The sequence below is a fragment of the Ipomoea nil genome, unplaced genomic scaffold (assembly GCF_001879475.1).
Source record: "Ipomoea nil cultivar Tokyo-kokei standard unplaced genomic scaffold, Asagao_1.1 scaffold1978, whole genome shotgun sequence".
Lineage (NCBI taxonomy): Eukaryota > Viridiplantae > Streptophyta > Magnoliopsida > Solanales > Convolvulaceae > Ipomoea > Ipomoea nil.
In genome coordinates, this window is record NW_017618406.1 from 2,038,090 (window position 1) to 2,062,915 (window position 24,826).

The window sequence follows — 24,826 nt, forward strand, 5'->3', positions numbered from 1 at the left end:
CAAACTCATACCATTTAGACCCCAATTAGGACTCTCAGATATATGTATATATATATATATATATATATATATATATATATATATATATATATATATATATATATATATATATATGGTCATAGAAGGCACCTAGAACTCACACCACAATAATCTCTAATCACACGAGAAGTTCCAAGAATTCCCTTAGGAGAAATCAAGAAAGAAGAAATCTTAAAGAAATACCCTTCATAGCCAAGGAAATTAATTAAGGCTAAGAGGTAACCCATGTCGCAACAAAACCTATTTTCTTCGTTATAATCTCCTTCCTTGGCCTCCTTCTATATGCTTGTGTCTTGATTAATTCCTCTATGCTATTTGTGATATATTCTTAATGATTGATAAGATGATTTATGTGTATTCTTGATAATCTTGATGATCTTGATGTTGAAAAGAGGTTCTTGATATTGATATGATGATTCTTGACAAATCTTGATATTTCTTGATGTTAAAGATAAATTGTGATTTTGATGATTTGGGAGGGTTTAGAGCCCTAGGGTGGATTGGGAATTTGTGTTGTAATGTTCTTGATATATATTTGGGTGGGAATTCGCATGTTCGGGTGTTGATTATGTTTAGAAGTCGTAATAGGATGAGTTATACGTGATTCTTGCTTTTGATCCATTAATTGCCTATGTGGTGTCGTTAATTGCTTTTAAAAGTGTCTAAGCATGGTTTCAGGTTCCACAAAGGATCCCGGGACGTAATTGTGATGAAAGAGTTAGTAGGGGGTAGGGGTACCCGCCACCTACCCGCTGCCCGAAAATCACCGCCAGACAGCGGGCAGGCGTTCGCCCGCTGGCAACCCGCTGCCCAGGCGATGATCTCCGGCGGGCAGCCGGCGGGTGACCCCCCACCCATCGGCTACCCGCTGGTCCGTACCCACCCTGGGTCTTTGGCTTCCCCGTTTGATGTTCCCCATTCCCCCCGTGGTGTCCCAACGGACCCCGTTTGTCGTACTTGAGTCTAGTTTGATGTTTTGGGTACCGTTCGTAGGATAAAAGAAGCTTAGGGATTGTATGCTAGTTGAATCGGTAACCCGTTGACTTAGGTGGAAGTCGTATGAACCTCTTAGGACTATTCTTAGTATGTGAATGATCACACGTAAGCCTATTTATATGTCTTCCCCTTCCCAATGTGCTATTATGTGCTACTATATGCTATTGTGTGTTATGTGATGCATGATTCCCCAATTTGGTTGTGATCAAATTGGCTATACGGGCAGTTGGATGGGTTGAGAACCATCCCAACTGTTAACCAGGCCGGTTGCGGTCGGTCAGGTATATAAATATTATATAGGGCTGCGGTCCACTGTTGGTTACTTATGAGCTGCGGTTCATCCTCCTGGCTGCGGTCAGTGATTCACTTCTTGGGCTGCGGTCCACATGGGCCTCGGGTACGATGACCCATCGAACTGGACGCGCCAGGCGGTGTGTAGGGCCAATAAATCCGAGGAAGGCTGTAGTCCACCGACCTGAGTAATCAGGCGGTGTGTAGGGCTACGGCTGGCTGTGATCCACCGAGTGATGGGCCAGCGGTGTGTAGGGTCGTAGTCTCCGAGGATTTTCGCCCACCGACTGAGTCCCTCAGCGGTGTGTAGGGCTTGATCCGCTACGATCCACCGACTGTGCCCGTCAACGGTGTGTAGGGTCGTATGTCCCCCCTTGTAAAGGGGATCACAGTCCACCGACTAGGCGCGTCAGCGGTGTGTAGGATTGTGGTCCGACGTTGAGTTCGTCAGCGGTCTTTAAAGGGTTGGTTGCGATCAACTCCCTTCATGCTACGGTATGAGGTAAGGTGCTGCAGGGCCGTGTTAATGCTATATGCATTAACCCTCATGTTCGGGGCATGCGATTGGTCCCGTGGCGCCACCAATGCTTATGTGATATGAATGATGTCTGGATGATGATGTGATTGAATTGAAAAGTGATTTGTGACCTTAAATGCATATTCCTTATGATGTTATCTCTACTTAACTGTTACCATTGATTAATGTGCTTGTCCCTATTTGCTGAGTCTATTCTTGGTTTTAAAGCTAGAGTCTCTTAAGTATATATGTAACACCCCGTGTTACGACCCCTAAAACCAATTAATCATTTAACTAATTACCTAAAAGAAAGAATTAAATTCCAGTAATTAATTAGGAAAAGGTCCACCATAGTCCATGGGCCCTCAGCCCTAAAACCAATCCCCTAGTCCTAGAAGGAATAGAATTAGCAAGCCCATAGTATTTAGACCCTAATTGGGACTCTTAGGTAGATAAATAGGGGACATAGGAGGCACCTAGAACCCACACCACAATAATCTCTCACCACACAAGAAGTTCCAAGAACTCCCCTAGGAGAAATCAAGAAAGAAGGAATCTTAAAGAAAGACCCTTCATAGCCAAGGAAATTAATTAAGGCTAAGAGGTAACCCATGTCTCAACAAAACCTATTTTCCTTGCTATAATTATCTTCTTTGGCTTCCTCTCTACACTTGTGTCTTGATGAATCGTTTATGATATCGGTGATATGATCTTGATGATTGTGAGATGATTTTATGTGTGATCTTGATGATCTTGATTATGATAAGAGGTTCTTGATGATTATGTGATATTCTTGATGAATCTTGACGTTTCTTGATGCTAAAAGACGAACTATGATTTTGATGATTTAAACATGATTAGAGCTCTAGGTCAAATTGGGGATTTCGTATTGTGTTATTCTTGATATATTTGGGTGGGAATTCGCATGTACGGGTGTTAATTATGCTTAGAAGTCATGATAGGATATGTGCTATATGATTCTTGCTTTTGATCCGTTAATTGTCTACGTGGTGTCATCAATTGCGTTTAAAGGTGTCTAAGCATGGTTTCGGGTTCCACAAAGGATCCCGGGATGTTTATTTTGATAAAGAGTCAATGGGGGGTAGGGGGACCCACCACCTACCCGCTGCCCGAAAAGGACGCCGCCAGCAGCGGGCAGCCGGCGGGCAGGCGACTGCCCACCGGGCACCCGTTGCCCGGAGGCTTGTCGCCGGCGGGCAACCGGCGGGTGGACCTCCACCCATCGGCTACCCGCTGGAAATTGCCCAACTTGGGTCTTCGGCTTCCCCGTTTGATGTTTCCCCGACCCTCATGGTGTCCCAACGGACTCCGTTTATCGTGCCTAAGTCTAGTTTGATGTTTCGGGTACCACTCGTAGGATAAATGAGTCTTATATATCGCATGCTAGTTGAATTGGTATCCCGTTGGCCTAGGTGAAAGAAGTATGAACCCCTTAGGATTATTCCTAGTATGTGGACGACCACGCATAGGTTTCATTATACGTTTTTCTCCCATTTCCCAATGTGTTAATTTGGGTTGCATGTGCTTGCTATGTGTTATGTGTGCATGATACCCCAATTTGGTTGCGATCAAGTTGGTTATACCTGAGCTGCGGTTCAGAAGCTGGCTGCGGTCAGAATTACACTCTTGGGTTGCGGTCCACCGTTTGGTTGCGATCAAACGTTTTACATGAGCTGCGGTTCATATTCCTGGCTGCGGTCAGATGATCACTCTTGGGCTACGGTCCACTGTTTGGTTGCGATCAAACATTATGATGAGCTGCGGTTCATCGGTCAGTTGTGATCGACCCCTTCGTGTTGCGATACGAGGCAGGGTGCTGCGGGGCCGTGTCAGAACTATATGCGCTGACCCTCATGTATGGGCATGCGATTGGTCCTGTGGCGCCACCAAAGTGTGCTTGTGTGATGAGTTGAATGATGATATAAATGAGATGAAGTGAATCCATGACCATAGGATATATGCTAGTATCTTTACATGCTTGGTTACAACTGTTGAATGTGCCTATCCCATAGGATATATGCTAGTATCTTTACATGCTTGGTTATAACTGTTGAATGTGCTGGTCCCTATTTGTCGAGTCTATTCCGGTTTTGAAACTAGAGTTTCCTAGGATATATCTTCCTGCTTCAAAATGACTTTTCTTATATCTATATATATCTATCTATAATGTATTTCAACGCGTTGGAGTGGGTTACCAGCATCTCTCGGTGAACAGATATACTTGGCTTTCAGGCACAGACGAGTAGATCCCAGAGCGCGCTAGAAGATCGTGGATTAGATAGATAGCCTTTCCTTTCGGCCTGCATGTCATAATGATGTATTGAGGACATTAGTTAGTTTAGCCTGTGCATCTGAGTTCTCCACCTCAGATGTGGCATAGCACCCCGTACACTCGTGATTAGTATTACTCTGTTTGGGATTTTATGAGAAATTACCTTTATGATATAAGCTTCAAAAGTTTCAAAATTTCGGGGTGTTACAATATATCTTCCTGCTTCAAAATAGTTTTCTAATATATATATATATATATATATATATATATATATATATATATATATATATATAAATCTATATTGTATTTCAACGCGTTGAAGTGGGTTACCAGCATCATTCGCTGAACAGATATATTTGGCTTTCAGGCACAGATGAGTAGACACTAGAGCGGGCTAGAGATCCGGAACGTAGAATAGTTAGTTTCTCTTTCGGCCTGCGTGCCATGATTATGTATTGACATTGCTTTGAGGATATTTAGTTAGTTAGCCTGTGCATCTGAGTTCTCCAGCTCGGATGTGGCATAGCACCCCATGCTCTTATGTTTGATTTGAGATTTAATGAGAATTCACCTTTGTTATATAAGTTTTAAAAGTTTCAAAATGTCGGGGTGATACAGTTGGTATCAGAGCCTAAGTTTGACCTAGGATAAGACTCTTAAGACCAGACATTAGGACATTAGGCTTAGACTCTAGGAGTTCAGAAACATAAGATTTAGGAATCATAGGACGCGCGGTAAGATTGTGAGACCCCTAAACTTCCCCTCACTTTATCCCTCATTAATTTAAAATACTCCCATTCGCTTATCACATCAAGGTAAGGGTACAACACTCTAACTCAAACGTAACTATAAACATTGGCCCTACAGATCAGCATCATGGCACCAACCAGAAGACAATCAAGGACTCCGGAACCCGCTACACAAGACCCCCTGGCTTAAACCCTACAACAACTAACCCAAGTCGCCCAAGCACTAAGCGACGTAGCTCTCCGCAACAACCGACCACCACCATCTCCACCAAACACAAACTCAGAAGTCGCCCGGCAAGTTTCAAACCATAGACCACCCACTTTCTCGGGAGAAGAAGATCCCGCCATCCTTGAGGAATGGATTCGGACCTTCGACAAAATTCTGGGGTTAGTAGAATGCCCAGAAGAACGTCGTATAGAGGTAGCCTCATTCTACTTCGGATACGAGGCAGACCTTTGGTGGATCCACGAGAGACCCACTTACAGGCAAGAAACGGGATTCAATTGGGAAAGCCTGAAAACACGACTGCAAGAACGATTCTACGCAGCCCACATAAGAGCATCCATGCACGAAGAGTTCCTTCACCTAAAACAAGGAGCGACTACCGTCATGGAATACCATAAACGATTCCTCGAACTGGCATGCTTCGCGCCAGAACTAGTCCCCACAGAAACAACCAAAATAGAGAAATTTGTATCAGGCCTCAACTCCGAAGCCCGAAAAGCGCTAATAGTAAGCGGACCCCGGACCCTCAACGAGGCCTACTCCAGTGCCGCCAATCTCTATCGAATCCAACTACTACAATGTGGGGTTCAGGAACAAATTCGAAAAAGAAGCACAGGAAGTGGGGCACCACCTATGAAAAGAACAAGAAACGACAGTAACGCAAGGCCGAGCTATCCAGCTGGACAAAGGCCACCCCCAGGAAACAACGAAGCTAATACAGGGAGCTACCCTTGCCCAAAATGCAGCAAAAACCATAGGGGCAAGGACTGGTGACTAGTCCAAATTAGCGGTTAACCGTAACTGTAGCACTAATTATCAATAACAACCATAAAAGATAATTAATGGCTAACCTTAATTATCCAAACCACATCTGCCCATTGCGCTAACAATGACGATCCACAAGAGAAGAAAAAACTCCATAATTCTCCCAATCTTTACTGTCAGTGTCAACAAACTCGATGTAGCGTCCAATGGTACGTTTAAAAATTTATTGGTAGGACTTAATTACCAACATTAATAGTCATGTAAAATGAAGTGGTAATCATACCAATGTACCAAATATAGTAGATTACCTTGAAATAATAATTATTATGAAGAGGTAATAAACGGGATTAGCCCCTAAACTTAATAACAGTAATTAATAATGCCGATTTTAACTTAATAAGTGGCAAAACTATAATTAAGGGATGCCAAATACTAATCTCAATTTTACCACATAATAATTAATCATGACTATTATGATACGTAGGGAGACTGAAGTTAGGTAATAACTAAATTACCATTATACACAATATATTAACTATTGCTTTTGCAGTTTTGCCATAAAATTAAAGACTTAATATTATTATTAAGGCCTGAAAACTATTGATAGATTAAAATTTTAATCAACTTAAACAATAGTTATAGTTCTTAAGGGCCAAAATAACAATTAAATCCTTAATGTCTCTAAACAGGCCAAAACAATAATTATAGCATTTAATCACTCAAATTAGGCTCATAAACCTCAATGGCCCAAGTGAATTATAACATGGATGAAAAATGGTCTAATACTGAAATAGACCCAAAACTTAATATTATTACCAATGATGAATACCTAAAAATGGTAGTTAGTAATAATTAAAACTTAATAAACATGTTATAAACTCAAAAAGAGCTATAATTATTATTTAAATATCAATCAAAATGGTGGGATCCATACTTTAATGACCCAAGATAGGTCCCAAATAGCTTGTTTAAAACAGGTTCTAAAATCCCAGAGACACATAAAACTAAAATGTTCTCAAAATTAAGGGGAAACCAAACAAGCTACTTAACAGGCCATAATGCCTAAAATTGGCCAAAGGATCTAAAATTGAATGATATTTTAATAATGAATTTATGTGTTAATAGTATGCTAAATCTAACCTTAATGCATGCTTTTATGAATGTATAATTATATCAATAAAATTATTATAAATATACCCAACATGCTTGGATTTGCACATTAATATATTATTAACACACATATCCCTAAAGAAATTGCAATACTTCAGGCAATTTAATATAAACCTCAATATTAAATTAAAATTTAAACAACAAATTTAAAACTTAATATTTGTCCAAAATTGTATGATAATTTAATAATAATTGAGAGAGAAATTAATTTAATCAATTGGCTAGAAGAATCTAAATGTGATGGGAAAAAAACTTAATTAAGCCCAAGGAAAATTAAATAGGCCCAATATGACTTTTATGAGACCAAGAGTCCAAGTCTGCCCAAATGGGCCTGAATCTGGCCCAAGAACTATCCATCCAATCGTTATATCCTACACCACGGCGCACATAGCACTGTGCGTTGCGCGCCTCCCAAAACGACGTCGTTTTGGGTAGTGTTGGGAGGCGCGGTAGAAAGTTGCTGAGATTATGTGTATTTGTTCACAACGTTATGTGTATTTGTTCACAACGTTATGTGTATTGGTTCATACAGTTATGTGTATTTTTTATACAATTATGTGCATTCTTTTTATACAATTATGTACATCCGAATCAGAAAATTTGTGTGTATTATGTTAAGAGTTGATGTGTATTATGTTAAAAGTTTATGTTTATTATGTATTATGTTAGATTATGTGTATTATCTTTTAAAAAGAGAAGGTATATTTTGTTATATAATTATGTACATTCATGTATAACATTATGTGTATTCTAGTATAACATTATGTACATTCTTGAACAGCGGGTTTTTTTTAAAGAAAAAACTACTGCCATTCACTGGGGCGGGAAATTTCAAAAAAAAAAAATAATTAAAACGACGCCATTTTGCATCTGGGCGCATAGTGCAACGCGCGCCGTGGTGTAGGATATAAATTGCCCTATCCATCACCTTCTCTAACTTAATTCAGCCAAAAGAAAACTTACCACATACGGCGCCGACGGGAGAAACATGAAGAAGCAGCAGCAGTAGCCGGACGGTAAATCGGAGGGGAAACTAGAAAGTGACGAAACTTTTTTTTTTAATATATAGCCGTCGTTTCCTACCAGTAGGAGTCGCCGGAAAACGCAAATCGGAGACTGAAACCAGAGAATGAATCGCACCCCATTTTTCCTGCCAAAATCCGGTCATGGCAAGTTCCGATCACGATAGATAATTTCATAATTCAAAAGAAATTAAAATCGTGCTTATTAATGCTGGAAATATTCCAGCAGTCCAAATATAATCCTTTCGAAATATGCACAAATTATTATATCAAAAAATCAGATAGATATAAGCATATTTCATAGAATTAATATACAAAATATATACCAAGAACTTAATGTATATATATTCAAATTGATTGTTGATTTTAGGCAAAATAATCAACTAGGCAGAGATTATAAAGGCTCTTGATACCAAATGTTAGATCTAAATAGTCTAACTATAATGAATAACAGTATACGAGAAACCTGATCTCGTATGATAGCGGAAGCGTAGCCGTGTTGATCTCCAGCCATAGTTGATGTTCCTGTTATGTTGCCTCTTAACGGTAGACCGTTAGCCATGTTTTGCCTCACCTGACTCAGAATCCTAGAGGGTGTATTGGTATCTACTGAGTAGTCTAAGTACCATAACTGAATGCGCTAACATCAATCAGCCTCAGACCTGACTCAGAATCATCAATCAGCCTCAGACCTGACTCAGAATATAATCCTAGAGGGTGTATTGGTATCTACTGAGCAGTCTGAGTACCATAACTGAATGTGCTAACATCAATCATCCTGTATCCCATCAATCCAGGATTATATTAGGCACAGAGTCTGGTTGACTAACAACTTCTAGTTATTAAGTCCAACCAGACCACTTAATAAGCCTAGTCAACTTGCACTACTTAATTAAGGCACTAATATATAATATATAATATATATTATTAGGGAAAATCTTACCCCATTTTCATGCACTTCCTTGCATTGTGAGTTTGTGACTTATCTTCTACAAATATCTTGACAGTTGATAACCCAGGCTTCCATTTTCAAGCATATGCCTTTTGTGGCTCTTAAGCTGATTTCTAATGAAAGTTTAGCACCAATCTTTCTTTCCATGGCTGAGTATGGGGCTTAAGGTTTTAGATTCCTTTTTTGGGAAGATTATACTTATATACTTTTTTTTCAATATAAATGCATCTGACCATTATGGAGTGTGGTGTAGGACTGATTGTATTGATGCTGAAGCTTGGCATTCTCAAGACAAAGTTATTTTAGTTGTTTTATTTGTTCATTGTTTAATTCATTAATTCCTCCTCAGTTCTAAGTAGTTATTTGATATGGCTATGCTCGTAATGCTATTTTAATTTTAATAGATGTGTTAATCATCAAATTGGCTTTGATTTCTACTGCATTTTGGTCTAATTCATACTGTAATTTGGCATGTAGACTACCTTGTGGCAGCATTAGGTTTCTTGCTCTATGGGGGAAGGTAAATAACCGGACCAATATCTATTGTCAAAATTGTTATTTTATTCAGTATTTAAATATGAGTCATTACTAATACCGAGTATGTACTAACACTAATGTTTTTTTTTTCTTCATGCTGAGATGCTTTCCTATTGAATCAAAAGGAAGAAGAAAGAAGCTTCATGAGGTTTGTCCATAGTTACATTAGTTCTCTTGCTGTAGGTTGTGTTGTCTGCTTTTGATTCTAATGCATCACTTGATGGTCTAAAACACTATCAATCCCGGATTTTGTTTGTAGTGTTTTGAGGAAGTTTTGGTTGTCTAACTGGAGTAAGCATTACATGCTAATAGGTTCATTGTATTGTGATCATTTGATTAGTTTGGCTTGTGATTTTAATGATTTAGGTAATGAAAAGGGTATCTTGTATGAAAGTGGTTTTTTCCCCTTCATGGGATATATGTTGTGTGCTTGTTGGTTTATTTGGTAAATGAGAAGATTTATTTGCCTCTAGCACAATTGTTTTATAAGTCCTTTGTCTCCTGCATATAATAGACAACCTTCTAACACATCTCCTTACCAGCAATAGTCATAGACTTGTAATATATTAGGCATTTAGGCTAATTGATTAGGCATTTAGCCTATATTCTGTTGATTTTGCCAGAAACCAACCGAAGAGGCTAAAAAGGAGCTCATAGATAGACTGCACACTTCCTCGGTTCCTCCTGTGGTTCAATGTTGGTGGCAGTATGCAGACAATAGTTTGAAGATTGAATCAGAAGTTAAATTCTAGAATTTCATATTTTGACATGTTTAAAATTTTCAATTGTATATTCATGAATGAATTATCTTCAATTAACCATATGAAATGTGTACATATTTTTTAGCAAATATCTTACCAACTTGCAACAATATATATAGATATATTCATTTCACTACTGAGGGATTCTCTCTGTAGGGAAATGAATTTTTTATTGACTACGTCCAAGTTTTCAACCACCAAAGTGGTTGGAATTTCCGACTGTTGGTGGTTGGAAAATCCGGACTCGCTCGACTAATTTTTGACCACTTTTTCCGACGGCCTTAGAAAAATGGTCTTTATTTCCGACCATTTTCTCATGGAAATAGCGAGAAGGGTTTTATTTGGATACCCAAATTGGTGGGAAAAGAGGTCGGAACAGGCATTTCCGACCTAATTAAGGTCATTTCCGATCACTTTCAGGTGATCAGAAACCAACAAATTTCCTGCTGTGTTATTTTTTAAAAAAAAAGTATATATATATATATATATATATATATATATATATATATTTAAAAAAAAAAAAAAAAAAAAAAAAAAAAAACAGCCACCAACTATCCATACAAGTAAGATGTTTGATTGAAAAAAAAGTATTAATTATTAATTTAGAAGTGACAAGTTTGAATATATAATAAACCAAATTTATGTTTTGGTTTTTTTCTTTGGAATAAGGTTCAAATTGGCCACTGAACGTAACCTGAAAGTGCAATTAGGTCACTGAACGAAAAAAAAGTGCAATTAGGCCACTGAACACTTCAAAAATGTGCAATTTCACCTGATAGCAGGTTACCCTCAATTTTAGCAGGTTATTTGCTTACGTGGCAGCTGAGTTGGCATTTTTAATAAATTTTAATTAATTTTTAATAAATTTTAATAATAACTTTTTATTAAAAAAATTTTTAAAAAATAAAAACGACTTTATTTTATTTTTTATTTAATTTTTTCCAATTTTTTATAAAATTTATTATTAAAATTAATTATTAAAAATTATTTAAAAATTATTAAAAATGCCAACTAAGCTGCCACGTAAGTAGGTAACCTGCTAAAATTGATGGTAACCTGCTATCCGGTAAAATTGCATACGTTTGGAGAGTTCAGTGGCCTAATTGCACATTTTTTGAGTGTTCAATGGCCTAATTGTACTTTTTTTTTCGTTCAGTGGCCTAATTGCATTTTCAGGTTACGTTCAGTGGCCAATTTGAACCTTATTCCTTTTTCTTTTTTGAGTACTATGGGCTCTGTTACAACAATCTTTTCATAAATCATAAGAGAGTTAATACCCAAAATCGTCCTCGACTATAGTGATTTTTCTCAATTTCGTCCTAAACGACTTTGGTGACCTAATATCGTCCCAGACTTTTGTGTTTCGCTCAATTTAGTCCAAGACTTTTGTGTTTTTGCTCAATTTAGTCCCTCATTTGTTATTCTGTCCATTTGGTGTTAAATAAATAGACAATTCAGTAATTTTAATATTGGCATCTCTTTACTCATAGACATGTGAACTGCGAAATCCTTTTTTTTTACGAATTACTCCCAGAATTACTCCCAAAACTGCGAATATAAAATTTGATTTGCAGGTCCGGGAGTAATTCTGGGTGTAATTCGTACAAGAAAGAGGAATTTCGCACTTCAGCGGTTGAAAGTAAAGAGAGATCAATATTGACATTACTGAATTGTCCCTTTATTTAACACCAATTTGACGAAATAACAAATAGAGGACTAAATTGAGCGAAACACAAAAGTCTGGGACGATATTAGGTCACCAAAGTCGTTTAGGACGAAATTGAAAAAAACCACTATAGTCGAAGACGATTTTGGGTATTAACTCAATCATAAGACTAAGTTTATGTATTCATCTCTTTATTTAAAAAATAAAAAAATAAATAAAAAGATTAAACGAACTGCATGCCTTCCTAAGCGGTATGCGGTAGACAGAACTCTTCCCAACTCAAACATCTAGGGATAGGCGATAGACTGTAGAAAGGATACTTCATCTTCCTCCCCTAATCTATTTAATTTCTTCCTAAATATCCTTTGATTTCGACTAACCCCAACAAAACTAGCATGCCAACTCCTTCTTGAGCTCGTTATATGGATTGGAGTATCGATCTTGTAGTAGTGGTGGCGAATTTCTCTGGCTAGCTAGCGCACTCATTCTTGTTTCCAATTTAATGGCTAGGATCAAAACCGGATCGGATTTAATAAGTGAACTGCCAGTAGATTTAAAGGAAAGAATTTTGGAGTGTTTGCCCACTCGAGACGTTGCCAGAACTGCTTTGCTCTCAACTCACTGGAAGGATGTTTGGTTGCGCCATGGTCGACTAGCATTCGATTGGGAATTCGTTCGAGAATGCAAACTTTATAACTCGACAAGTCGTGTCTCGACCATAATTAACAATATTCTCTTGCTCCGTGTTGGACTCGTCAAGAAATTTAGTCTGCACATCTCCTGTTTTGGTATTCAGCCGCCGCAGTCTGACATAGATAAGTGGTGTCTTTTTCTATCAAGAAATGGTGCCCGGGAACTTAGCATATGTTCTTTGTGTGCTCCACACCTGAAATATAAACTGCCATTTTGTATAGTCTCGTGCCACACAATTAAGCACCTCAAACTTCAAGGTTTCCTTATTGATTTGCCAGTAAATGGTGGTTGTATATTTTCTGACGTTACTTCATTAGTTTTGGAGCATGTTTCTTTTAAGCATAATAATGTTAAAGGAAATATGGTCTATAGTATTCCTAAACTAGAGAAGCTGGCTTTCCGAGCTTGTGATGGGATTGAGAATCTTGATATAAGTGCTCCAAAACTTACAAGCTTCTCTCAGTTTTGTCCTAGTTCTATACCCAGATGGTTTACTGCTCATTTGGATGGAATTAAGTATCTTTGCTTGTCAGCTGATTTGTCAGAGGTCAGAATCTCTACTTTATTAGTTTATTTTGAATTACTTTACGTCATGCATGCCAATGGTGGGCTAACCTTGGTAACCACTCTAACCAGAATGTATATATTTTGAACTGGTTGTCCATTATTTGGCCTTTCAATCGGTCTTAGGCTCGTGGGCTAAGTTGGTAGGACAATTAAACTATAGGTCTTCTTGGTTTTGATCGGTGAACAACCTAGGCCAATTTACTTTTCTTGTGGTCCTTTATCACAATCTAGGCCTTCCAACGATATGATGAACAACTTAGGATGGTTGACCCTCACAACCTATATTTTTCAGGGATAGACAACCTAGATCAGTTTATGTACCCTCCTTTGTCAACAACTTAGGCTGGCCTGCCATGGACAACGTAACTTAGGAGTGTTTACCCTTCTTGTGGTCCTTTATCATAACCTAGAACTTTCCGGTTTACCCTCCTTGTAGTCTTTTGTCACTAGGGTCAAATGGAATACACTAAGTTGGTTGGACAATTAGCTTGGTAACTACTAGCTTCCAAGTTTGACCCTCCTTAGAATTGTTTATTGACTTTCTTGGTTTGAATTGGTTATCTATTTCGACTTCTTGGTTCAATTCCATTGACAACCTAGGCTGGGACTACACACATTATAGAGCTAAGCAACGTAGTCCCAACTAAGTTGATTGGACAGTTAGCTTGGTAGTTCCAAGGTTCTTAGTTTGACTCTGTAGAGTGTTTTATTGGCTTTTCTAGGTTTGAAACGATTGTCCATTTGACTTTGTTAGTTCCCAGTTATGGTCAAATGAAATGCACATATTAGGACAATATTATCTAATTTAGTTGGTGGGACAGCTGGGTAGCCGCCACAAGATTCCTTTGAATTAGATTTTTTTTTTTTGAGTACTTGAATTAGATTACTTAGCTTCATGCAAATGGAATACATACACGCCATTAATTGCTATTGATTTAATATACATAATGTTTTTCAATTCATTCTGACTTGTTAGTGTTCTTTCAAGTTTAAAATTTTCTCTTTATTGTTGTTTCTTTTTTCAAGACTGCAAAAAGAGCACCAACATTCCCAACGGCAAGAAATGTGCAAGTAATGAAGCTGTATCGTTTCAGATTTGGTTGTGAGAGGCACTTAAAACTTGCTATACAATTGCTTGAAAAATCCCCCAATCTATGCACACTGGAGATTGCTGCAGAGAAACAGGTGAGACATATATGATCCCATATATTGTTAGGATCAATACGGTTCACAATACTAAATTACAATAGCAACTTGAATTGAAAATATTGAGAATAAATTCTAGTGTAAGATTTAGAATAAATCATACACACAGTAAGCCAATTTGAATAAGAAATTTTTGTATTGACAAAAGGATATTACAATAGGAATTACAAATATAACTCTCTATTTTACTCTCTGTATTTTTGCTATGCTATTGGAATTTTTCGGATGGGATGAATACGGATGGTATGATTTACAATGAAAGGAATTGCCTATTTATAGCAAACCATGTGCCTAGAAATTTCCAAGCATTTAATGCTATTCTTCTCCTGCAAGCAAAAAACTTAGCCCAGACTTTTTCCCTTACAAAAACCTTAGCCCAAGTTTTTCCCTTTAGGAGAAACCTATGCCCAAGCTTTTGTCTTATTCAAACCTATGCCCAAAACCTCCTCTCAAACATTTGTCTTATTCAAACTTATGCCCAAGCTTTTCCCCAAGCAAAACCTCCTCTCAAACATTTGTCTTATTCAAACCTCATCCCAAGCAAACCTCATCCCAAACAATTCCCCTTACTCAAACCTTTGCCCATTTCCACATTTGACTTTATTAATTACATATATTTCTTTTTTCTTTTCAGATTTAATTTCCTCTCGATCAATTGTATCAGGATATGATTAATTTCTTGCTGAGTTGCAGGAGGAATGGATCGATGACAAAGAAGGTCCATCAAGAATTTTTAAGGGTCCAGACATTATAAATAAGAATTTGGAGATGCTTAATACGGTAAAGATTGAATGGTTTAAAGGATCCAGACATGAAATGCTTTTCTTGAAAGCACTGCTCTCAAAATCTGTTGCACTAGACAAAGTTGTTGTTCAAGAATTACGTAATAGCCACAATGCATTGGCTCTTATCAACTCAAGGAAATTGTTGGACTTTCCTCGTGCATCTCTAAAAGCACAAATTGTCTTCATGGAGTACAACTTTAACTATAGACTAATTGATCCCCCAGAATTTTAAGAATGAATTTAGATGCTCCAGTTTGGATGCAACATAGAAATGTTTTTGTTTCTATTTTTATTTTTATTTTATTTTTTATGGAGTACACTGCAACTTATGACTTTGTGTGATACTCTATAGTTCTGGCTCAGCCTTTAAAATAAATTTGTTTGCTCAATAGATTTTGTAGCACCTATATATCATTTAAATTATAGACTAATTGTGAAATGGTAACAATTTTTATATATGTTACTAAAGATAGGAGAAAAATGTGTAAGCTCCAATGGTAACAATTGTTGATTATTATATATATGCAAGTAATGAAGTTGTATGAATTAAGTTTTGGTTGTGGGAAGCAGCTCATTGTTGCTATGCAATTGATTAATAAATGTCTCAACCTATGTGAACTGGGGATTAATGCAGAAAAGGTTGAGTATTTATTTGGCAATCATGCATGATTCTTTTTTTTTTTTCTTCAAAGTTCCTTAGCTTAGAGTTGTGCGCGTTTTTCATTTCTTCTTGAGTTGTAGTCAAGTTGGAGGGATATATGACAAAGCTTCAAGACTAAAAGTTTTGGAGGTGGATCTAGATGGTTGCTTTAATATTCAGGTTTTGGAGAAGCATAACACAATCAAGTTTGAATGTCATAGATCCACACTCGAAATGCTATTTTTGGAAGCACTGCTCTCAAAATCCCCTCAACTTGAGAAAGTATTTATTCAGAAGCACTGTTGCAAAAATCGCGCCTAGGCGCCCGGCCTGCTAGGCGGCCTAGGCGTTCTAGGCGCCCGCCTAGGTGGCCCCCAGTCGCCTAGAGGGCGCCTAGCGATTTTTTCAACATTGTTCAAAAGGCTAGGGTTGTACTATGGGATCTGATATCTCAAGGGAGTTGTTGTGCTTCCCACATGCATCTCCAAAAGCACAATTCTTCTCCAAGAAGGTCTGGTTGCCACATATCCTGATTGATCACCCTGAGCTTTACGAATTTAGTATGGCGGCGGATTGGTAGCTCCATGGGTTAGGATGCAATATATAGAAATGTAATCAATGGTTGTGGTGGAAGTTGAAACTAAACTTTTTGTAAGACATGGATGGTATTTCCTATCCTAAGCTACTGTTCAGTAAGTATTATTTTGTAGGGCATTTTGTATCCTCCCTCAATCCGTAGAGTCCAAGAATAACCCTCTTTTTTGGTAAAGTTAATTGTACTTCAGATGATGTGGGTGCTTAGCCAAGTGTTTCTTATGACTTCAATGCAATGATGTTTTAATTTGATTATAAGTTTGTATACTTTGACTGCTGGAGCCCCAAGTCCCAATTGGCCTGGATGGGGTCTTTATTGAGTAAGTCAGCAGATGAGAGTGATGATGACATTTCACATTTGGTCTTAGTATTATCTTAAAATTAAATAGCTCAGTGCTAAAGGATCGATCTAGCTGATCCTTCATTCCTGTTTAAAGTTGGATCAGAGATTAGTCAAGTTGTTATACAGTGGACCACGGTTCATAGTGCTATGTGGACTATGATTGTCAAATAAACTGTAGTAAAATTAAAATGATACTTTAGTATTGTTAAAATGAAATTAGTCTGTGTGAAAAATGAAACTAAAAAACATAGCTCATTCAACAACATATATTGTCAAATGAAACTGTAGTATAATTAAAATCATACTTTATGTTGTTAAAATGAAACTAGTGTCTGTGGAAAGTGAATCTAAAATCCAGAACCATACAATAACATATATTGTCAAATGAACGTGGAGTGTAATTAAAATAATACTTTAGCATTATTATAATTAAACTAGTGTGTGGAAAATAAAACTACAAAATAGATGGAGCCCATACAATAATGTATATTTTCAAATGAAACTATAGTAGAATTAAAATGATACTTTGATATTGCTATAATAAAACTAGTAAGCGTGGAAAATAAAACTAAAAAATAGAGCAATATGGTCAAATGAAACTAAAGTGTAATTATAATGATACTTACTTTATGAACTACATTACTATAACAGTAAAATTTTCTGAGGTAAGTCATATGGTGGCTGATAATTTGGACAAATTATTGTATGGATCATGGTTCATACACTTGTGTGGATCATGCACTACTACAGAAATGAGTATAAGAGTATAACTTTACACTACACCCTTTAATGAATGTGTAGTGAAAAATAAAAACAAATAAAAATCTCATACACCCTTCAAATAAAGGTGTGGTGGAAAGTAGTTTCGAAATAAAAAAAAAAAATAAAAAAAAAAAAATCTTTCCGCGGAACCCGTCTCGAGAGGGTGCCGCGAATAATTAACCCAAAATTTAGCCCTACTCGCCCGAGCCTTAGAAAAATTTCACCAAAATTTCATTCCGCCCAAAATCGCGAAAAATCAACCCCATTTCCTCAAGAGAGTTCTTCGCCTTCTTCGCCGGTCCGCCATCTCCCCCATCTTCGCCAACGACGACAGCCGCCGCCCTTCCTCTGCCGACGCCTCAGCCACTGCACACTCGCCGCCGCCCTTCCTCTCGCCCTCTCATTTCTGAAACCGCCCTTCCTCTCGCCCTCTCATTTCTGAAACCAGAACATTCCCGCCGCCGCCTCAGCCACTGCACACTCGCCGCCGCCCTTCCTCTCGCCCTCTCATTTCCGAGACCAAAAACATTCCCGCCGCCGCTCTTCCTTCGCCGACCGCCGCCGCCTTAGCAATATACATTTTTAATATACTAAAAGTATATTGTTATTATTATTATTTTTTGGTCATGCAATATATTCCACTAACATATTTGCACTACATAACTCCAAGAAAAACTCCAAGAAAAAACATATCCACAGTGAAGGAAAATGGTTTTAGCCAAAAAAAAGAAAAAAAAGAAAAAAGAAAAAAAAAAAGCAATGTATACTGCTAGGCACCACCACCAAAACCAACATAAGCACACTTGCACTCAGCTAAACTTGGCCATTTCTGGGTGCTCAGCCATGAATTTCTTCAGGATATGTTGTTTCTACACTTGGTCACTTGTAGGGAGACCCATGGATTGCTGTCGCTAATCAAACATCATATTTTCCACTGTTGACCTTGTCTCAGGGTCTAGATCTGATAGTTTACTGCTTTCTGGGTATCAATTTCAGGCTCACCCTTCACCAAAAATTTCCAACATTAATATTCCATTTGATCACTCTTGGTTAGGAGCACAGATCAGAGATGGATATATTTTTGGTCCTCCAGGCTCCAAAAGCAATCATCAACCTTGACAGGCTTGTAGAGTTGAGCATCAATATAATTACTGGTGGGTGACCCTTAAGTCCAACTTTAACTTAAGATGGTTCTTTTTTATAAACCTAGACTTTGTTCCAGGAGGTACAGGAATAGTGATAGTCACCTCCTGATCTGAAGGCTTTGAACCCAAGAGTAATTATCCATATCAAGGCCATTTCCTTTGTTAGGAACTCGATCGAGGTCCTTTCTTGTCATCCTCCGTATAGTAGTTACGCTAGTCTTATCACCCTCAGCTTCCATCTTCTTCTCAATGTTCCCATTCGCCGCCTTCGTACTCGGGAAGAATAGCCATGGAATCTGTGAAGAAATTTAGTCTTGACATCACAAACCTCAGATTTCATCATCACAGTCCGATTTAGATCAGTGGTTTCTTTTTCTATCAAGAAATGGCATTGAGGAACTTTACATCTCTCAGGGGTCAGACGATATAAGCTACCACTTTGTATAGTCTCGTGCCAACAATCAAGCACCTGGAACTCTGCAATGTGTATTTTGATTTCCCACTAAATGCTCCTTGTATTTTTTCCTATGTCACTTCATTATCTTTCATGTGGTGGTGCTTTTAATGATAATGTTAATGGTTTTATTGTGTGTAGTATTCCTAATCTTGAGAAGCTTGATTTAATTAGTTGTAGTGGGTGTTAGATATATTAAATACAATATATTTAATATAATATATATTAAATATAATATAATATATCTATAATATATATATATATATATATATATATATATATATATAATATTTGAGAAGAGAGAGAGGGGGAGGAATGCTTAACACTTGATTGATTTAGAATGCTTGAATACAAAGACTATTTATACTAGATAAGATAACTCAAATGCTAAAATTAAGGAATTAATGCTCCATGTAAAGCTAACATCATGGCCATGTACTGCACCTATAATTACTCCCATTATTTTTAACCAACTAACTCATCTTACTTGGTTTAATATAATAATAATAATAATATTATAACATTGCCTCCTTTAAACCAAGTTGGATATATTGGTCATCCCAATATCTCCTTCTTCAATTTAAGAAATGTCTCCGTCTTCAAGTTGGATATACGGACTTGTATTTCGTTCTGTAAACCCACTTTACTCCAATTGGCTTCTTCCCAAGAGGTACATCTGTTAACTCCCAGGTACCATTCTTCTCAATGGCACGTATCTCCTCATCCATCGCCTTAAGCCAATGAGTTTCTGTAGCAGCCTCCTCAAAAGATAAAGGATCACAATCTGCAAAAAGAGCAAATTGAATAATCTCTTCATCCGACAAGTCATTATCATGACCCAAAACATAATCTTGCAAGCGAGCTGGTAAGTGGCGCTCGCGCTGAGATCGTCGAACTGACGACTCTGACTGTGAAGGAGACTGGACATTATCTGGAATCGGTTGCTCTTCAACAATATTTTCAACAGCAGGAATAACAACTGAACTTTCATCTTTAGCTAACCAATCCCAAGCACCATATTCATCAAAAGTGACATCACGACTTATAACAACCTTTTTAGTTTCAGGATTGTATAGTTTATAAGCCTTTGAAGCGTCACTATAACCAATGAATATGCATTTCTCACCTTTATCATCCAACTTCTTTCTCAATGGATCTGGCACATGTGCATATGCCAAACATCCAAAAACCTTGAGATATTTGATAGAGGGTTTTCTCCCACTCCAAGCTTCTTCGGGTGTCTTATCCCGGACACTCTTAGTTGGACACCTATTCAACACATAGACAGCACAAGCAACAGCTTCTGCCCAAAAAGGTTTAGGCAGATCCTTGGATTTTAACATGCACCTTACCATATCCATGATAGACCTATTCTTCCTCTCAGCCACTCCATTTTGTTGTGGAGTGTATCTAGCTGTCATCTGATGTTGAATACCCTTCTTCTTCAGAAAATCATCACAGGCAATATATTCTGTACCTCTATCAGTTCTCAAGATTTTAATTTCATAACCACTCTGCTTTTCAACAAAAGCCTTAAATTGTTTGAAAACATCACATGCTTCAGACTTTTGCTTCAGAAAGTAAACCCATGTTTTTCTACTGAAATCATCAATGAAAGTAATAAAGTACTTACAACCTCCATGTGAGGGAACCTCCAACGAACATAGGTCTGAGTGAATAATCTCCAACTGTTTTGTAGCTCTCCTTGACTTGCCCACGGGAAAGGGATCTCTATGCTTCTTCCCAATCACACAAATCTCACAGATACGATCAGGGACATTCACAACAGGTAAATCAGAAACAAGTTCCTTTCTCGCAAGATAGTGTAATCCAGAAAAATGAAAATGCCCAAACCGCATATGCCATAACCAATTATCATCACAAACTTCAGAATTAAAGCAAGCAAGGAGAGTATGCTTAATTTTCAAAGGAAATAGTCGATTTTGAGACATATTTACCTTTGCAATCAAAACTCCTTTAGCATCTGCAATGGTACAACACCCCTGAGCAATATCCATCTTATATCCTTTTTCTGACAACTGTCCCATACTCAACAAGTTTTGGTGTAGTTCAGGAACATAGAACACATCAGATATAAAATTGTGAGTACCATCCTTCAACTGAATAGAGATTTTACCTTTTCCCAAAATTGGCACCTTTGACTTATTGCCAAATGTCACTTCAGACCGGACTGATTCATCCAGTTCAGAAAACAATTCTTTCTTCCTACACATATGGTTACTACACCCAGTATCCAAGAACCATATGTTCTTATCTGCAGAAAAACTATCGCTGGCTAAAAGTAAAGTTTCAGAACTCTCACCAGACTTTTCAGCAGTATTTTCAGCAATGTTTGCTTGATTTCCACGATTGTTGTCCTCTTTATACCAACAATCTGCAATCTTGTGCCCATACTTGCCACAATTGTAGCAATGAAATGGAAATTTACCTTGTTTGGTATTACCTCCACCTCTTCCTTGGTTGGAGTTACCACGTCCTCCTCCTTGGTTGAAGTTACCACGACCTCTTCCACTAGAACCTCATCTTCCTCTTCCACGACCTCTACCAGATCCTCCACCTCTTTGATTAGTGCCAGTCACATTAAGGGTGACTTGACTTTTCAAAGCTTCTTCTGCTAGTGGTTCTGATTTTGACGCAATCCTGTCAATATGACTTTCTACCATACCTTTCAGCTCTGCAATTGATAAGAGCTCGGTTTTGTGTGACTCTGTGATTGAAGCCACCACATGGTCATACTTCATCAGCATAGTTCGAAGAACTTTTTCAACCACTGCACCATCTTCAATCGTATCTCCATATAGCCTCATCTTATTCACCATATCAATAAGACGAGTGAAATACGCATCTACTGTTTCTGTAGAGGTCATCTCACAATTATCGTACAACCTTCTCAACGACTGCAACTTAGACTTCTGTGCCCGATCGACTCCTTTGTGTGACACCTTTAAGATGTCCCAAGCTTGTTTTGCTGTTTGAGCACGAGCTAATTGCCCAAAAATGGAATAATGAACACCTTGGTGAATCTGACCCAAGGCCAATTTATCTCGCCGTATAGCGGCTGCTTCAGCTCCTTCGGGTAGACCGGGATCAACAAAGCTCCAAAGATTTTGAGCTTGCAAATGTGTGGACATCATAATTTGCCAATAATTGTAATCGAGTTTCCCGTCCAATTTGGGACCCGTCCATACAATATTGAAATTTGCAGCCATATTTCACTACGAACAATATCTCAGGGTTGAAAGGTTGACTGGCTTTGATACCAAATGTTAGATATATTAAATACAATATATTTAATATAATATATATATATATATATATATATATATATATATATATATATATATATATATATATAATATAATATAATATATTTGAGAAGAGAGAGAGGGGGAGGAATGCTTAACACTTGATTGATTTAGAATGCTTGAATACAAAGACTATTTATACTAGATAAGATAACTCAAATGCTAAAATTAAGGAATTAATGCTCCATGTAAAGCTAACATCATGGCCATGTACTGCACCTATAATTACTCCCATTATTTTTAACCAACTAACTCATCTTACTTGGTTTAATATAATAATAATAATATTATAACAGTGGGATCAATAATTTTAAGATTAGTGCTCCAAAACTTGAGAGCTTGTCTATTACTGATGCTATATCTGCGGTTGAATCGAGATGGTTTGCCCTTCGTTTGAAAGCAATTAGGGGGCGTTTGGTTCAAGTTATATAACATAACCAAGGGAGTGTGATATTCCAAAGCTCACATCCCTATGTTTGGTTCACATTATCTCAGGGAATCTAACATTCCCCAGGAATGTCACATTCCCTCCACATAGGATTTTGAAGGGAATGTGATTCCCTTCAATTTCTAAGGTTATGTAAGATAACCTTGGTTATGTTAGTTTATCACACACACACACACACACACACACACACACACACACACACACACACACACACACACACACATATATATATATATATAATTATTTTTGTAATTATATATTTTTTATTTTTATTATGTTAGGTTAGCATATAAAATAATTTTGTTTCTCAAGTTCAATATTTTAGTTAATATTTTAAAATCATTTAATTATATATGATACCGTTATCTTATTTATTTATTTTAATTTTTAAATTTATTAAAATATATAAAAATATGTTAAGGATATTATAGTGTGTGAATAAAAGATAATCATAAACCAAACATGATTATATTACATACCCCAATTTTAACCAAACATAGGAATCTAACATTCCCGGCAATCTAACATTCCCTAAGGTAATCTGACATTCCGTGAACCAAACGACCACTTAAGGTTCTTTGCATGGAGGGCTGCTTGTTGTTGGTGAGAATCTATCTTCCTTCATATATATATATGGACTATAGTATTGACATATTAAATGCTTCAAGGATCCGGAGAGTTGCATTATTAATCAAGATCTAAATTAAAAATGCTTAAAACAGTCAAGATTAAACTATTTTGTGGATCTACAATTCAAATATTTTTTGTGAAAATGCTGCTTTCAAAATCTCCTGTAATAGAGAGAGTTGTTATTACGGAATCTTATCATATAAAAGATGGCAACACGGTGATCAAGTTCCTAAGGGAGTTTCTATGTTTCCCTCGGACATCTACAAAAGCACAAATTGTCATCAAGGGCAAAGACTATGCTTAAGGACTGGTTGGTTTAACCATGCTTCAGTATGTATGCAACTTAGAAATGTAAGCCATGGGGATGGTGGAGCTTGAAATGTTTTGTTAGATAAGGATGACACCTTAGATTGTTTTCTAAGGTAGTAGACTCCATGAATATCTTTTTTAAAATTTTTGCTTCTGTTAATTGCACAAAATTTTACTTGTTGATGAGATGTTGGTGCTTACTCTTAGCAAGTGTTTCTTATGATTGAAATGCAATGGTGTTTTCATTTTCATTTTGGAAAATACCATGTGTACTCTTATTTTTTACTCTTAACTTTTACTCCCATACACAAAATCTAGATGTAGACTTTTTTGGGACCCACATTTAAAAAAAAAAAAAAAAAAAAAAAAAAAGCTTATTAGTGCCCGCTACATCAAGGAATAAAATTTAGAGTCTAAAATTTGAGAATCTATATAGTAGAACTCTTTAATTTTTAATACTCCTATTTCTTTGAGTGCAATCGGCCACTTGAGAACTAATTGAACTACTCGAAAGACTTTCACATCCCTATTATTATGCAACTTGGGTTGTGTGATGCATTGTAGTTATAATATTTTGTCAGTGTCTTAAAACAATTGCAATATTGTAGTTAATATGTCAACCATAAAGACTTAAGAAGTTCAGTGGCCAGGTAGTCAATTTGGAGAAGTCAACCTTAACATTCAGCCCAAATGTGCATAATGACTGTAACGTTTCTAGGGTTGAGAGATTTTTAGAGAGAAGAGAGATAGAGAAGAGAGAGAGAAACAGAGAAGAAGAATCTGAGAAATTGCATTATGAGTGTTCAATACCCTCTTTGGCCGTTATTACACTGTTTATATACAAAGGGATTCAACTAACTCTTCACTAACCATTAAACGACGTCGTATGCAATTAACTGCCTAACTGCCTCACTTACTCAGACGACACCGTTTCAGCCAA

The 24,826-nt window shown here is 37.2% G+C and overlaps 1 protein-coding gene and 1 pseudogene across 1 annotated transcript; one reads left to right on the top strand and one right to left on the bottom strand.

The window, feature by feature from the left end:
- Positions 1-13,038: 13,038 nt before the first annotated feature.
- LOC109147235 (F-box/FBD/LRR-repeat protein At1g13570-like) lies at positions 13,039-15,467 on the top strand. Its single transcript, XM_019294865.1, has 3 exons — positions 13,039-13,224; positions 14,271-14,429; positions 15,144-15,467. Exons 1-3 carry the CDS (start codon positions 13,039-13,041, stop codon positions 15,465-15,467), a joined length of 669 nt encoding a protein of 222 aa, XP_019150410.1.
- A 2,872-nt stretch (positions 15,468-18,339) lies between these two features.
- LOC109147278 lies at positions 18,340-18,962 on the bottom strand (annotated as a pseudogene).
- Between the last annotated feature and the right edge of the window lie 5,864 nt (positions 18,963-24,826).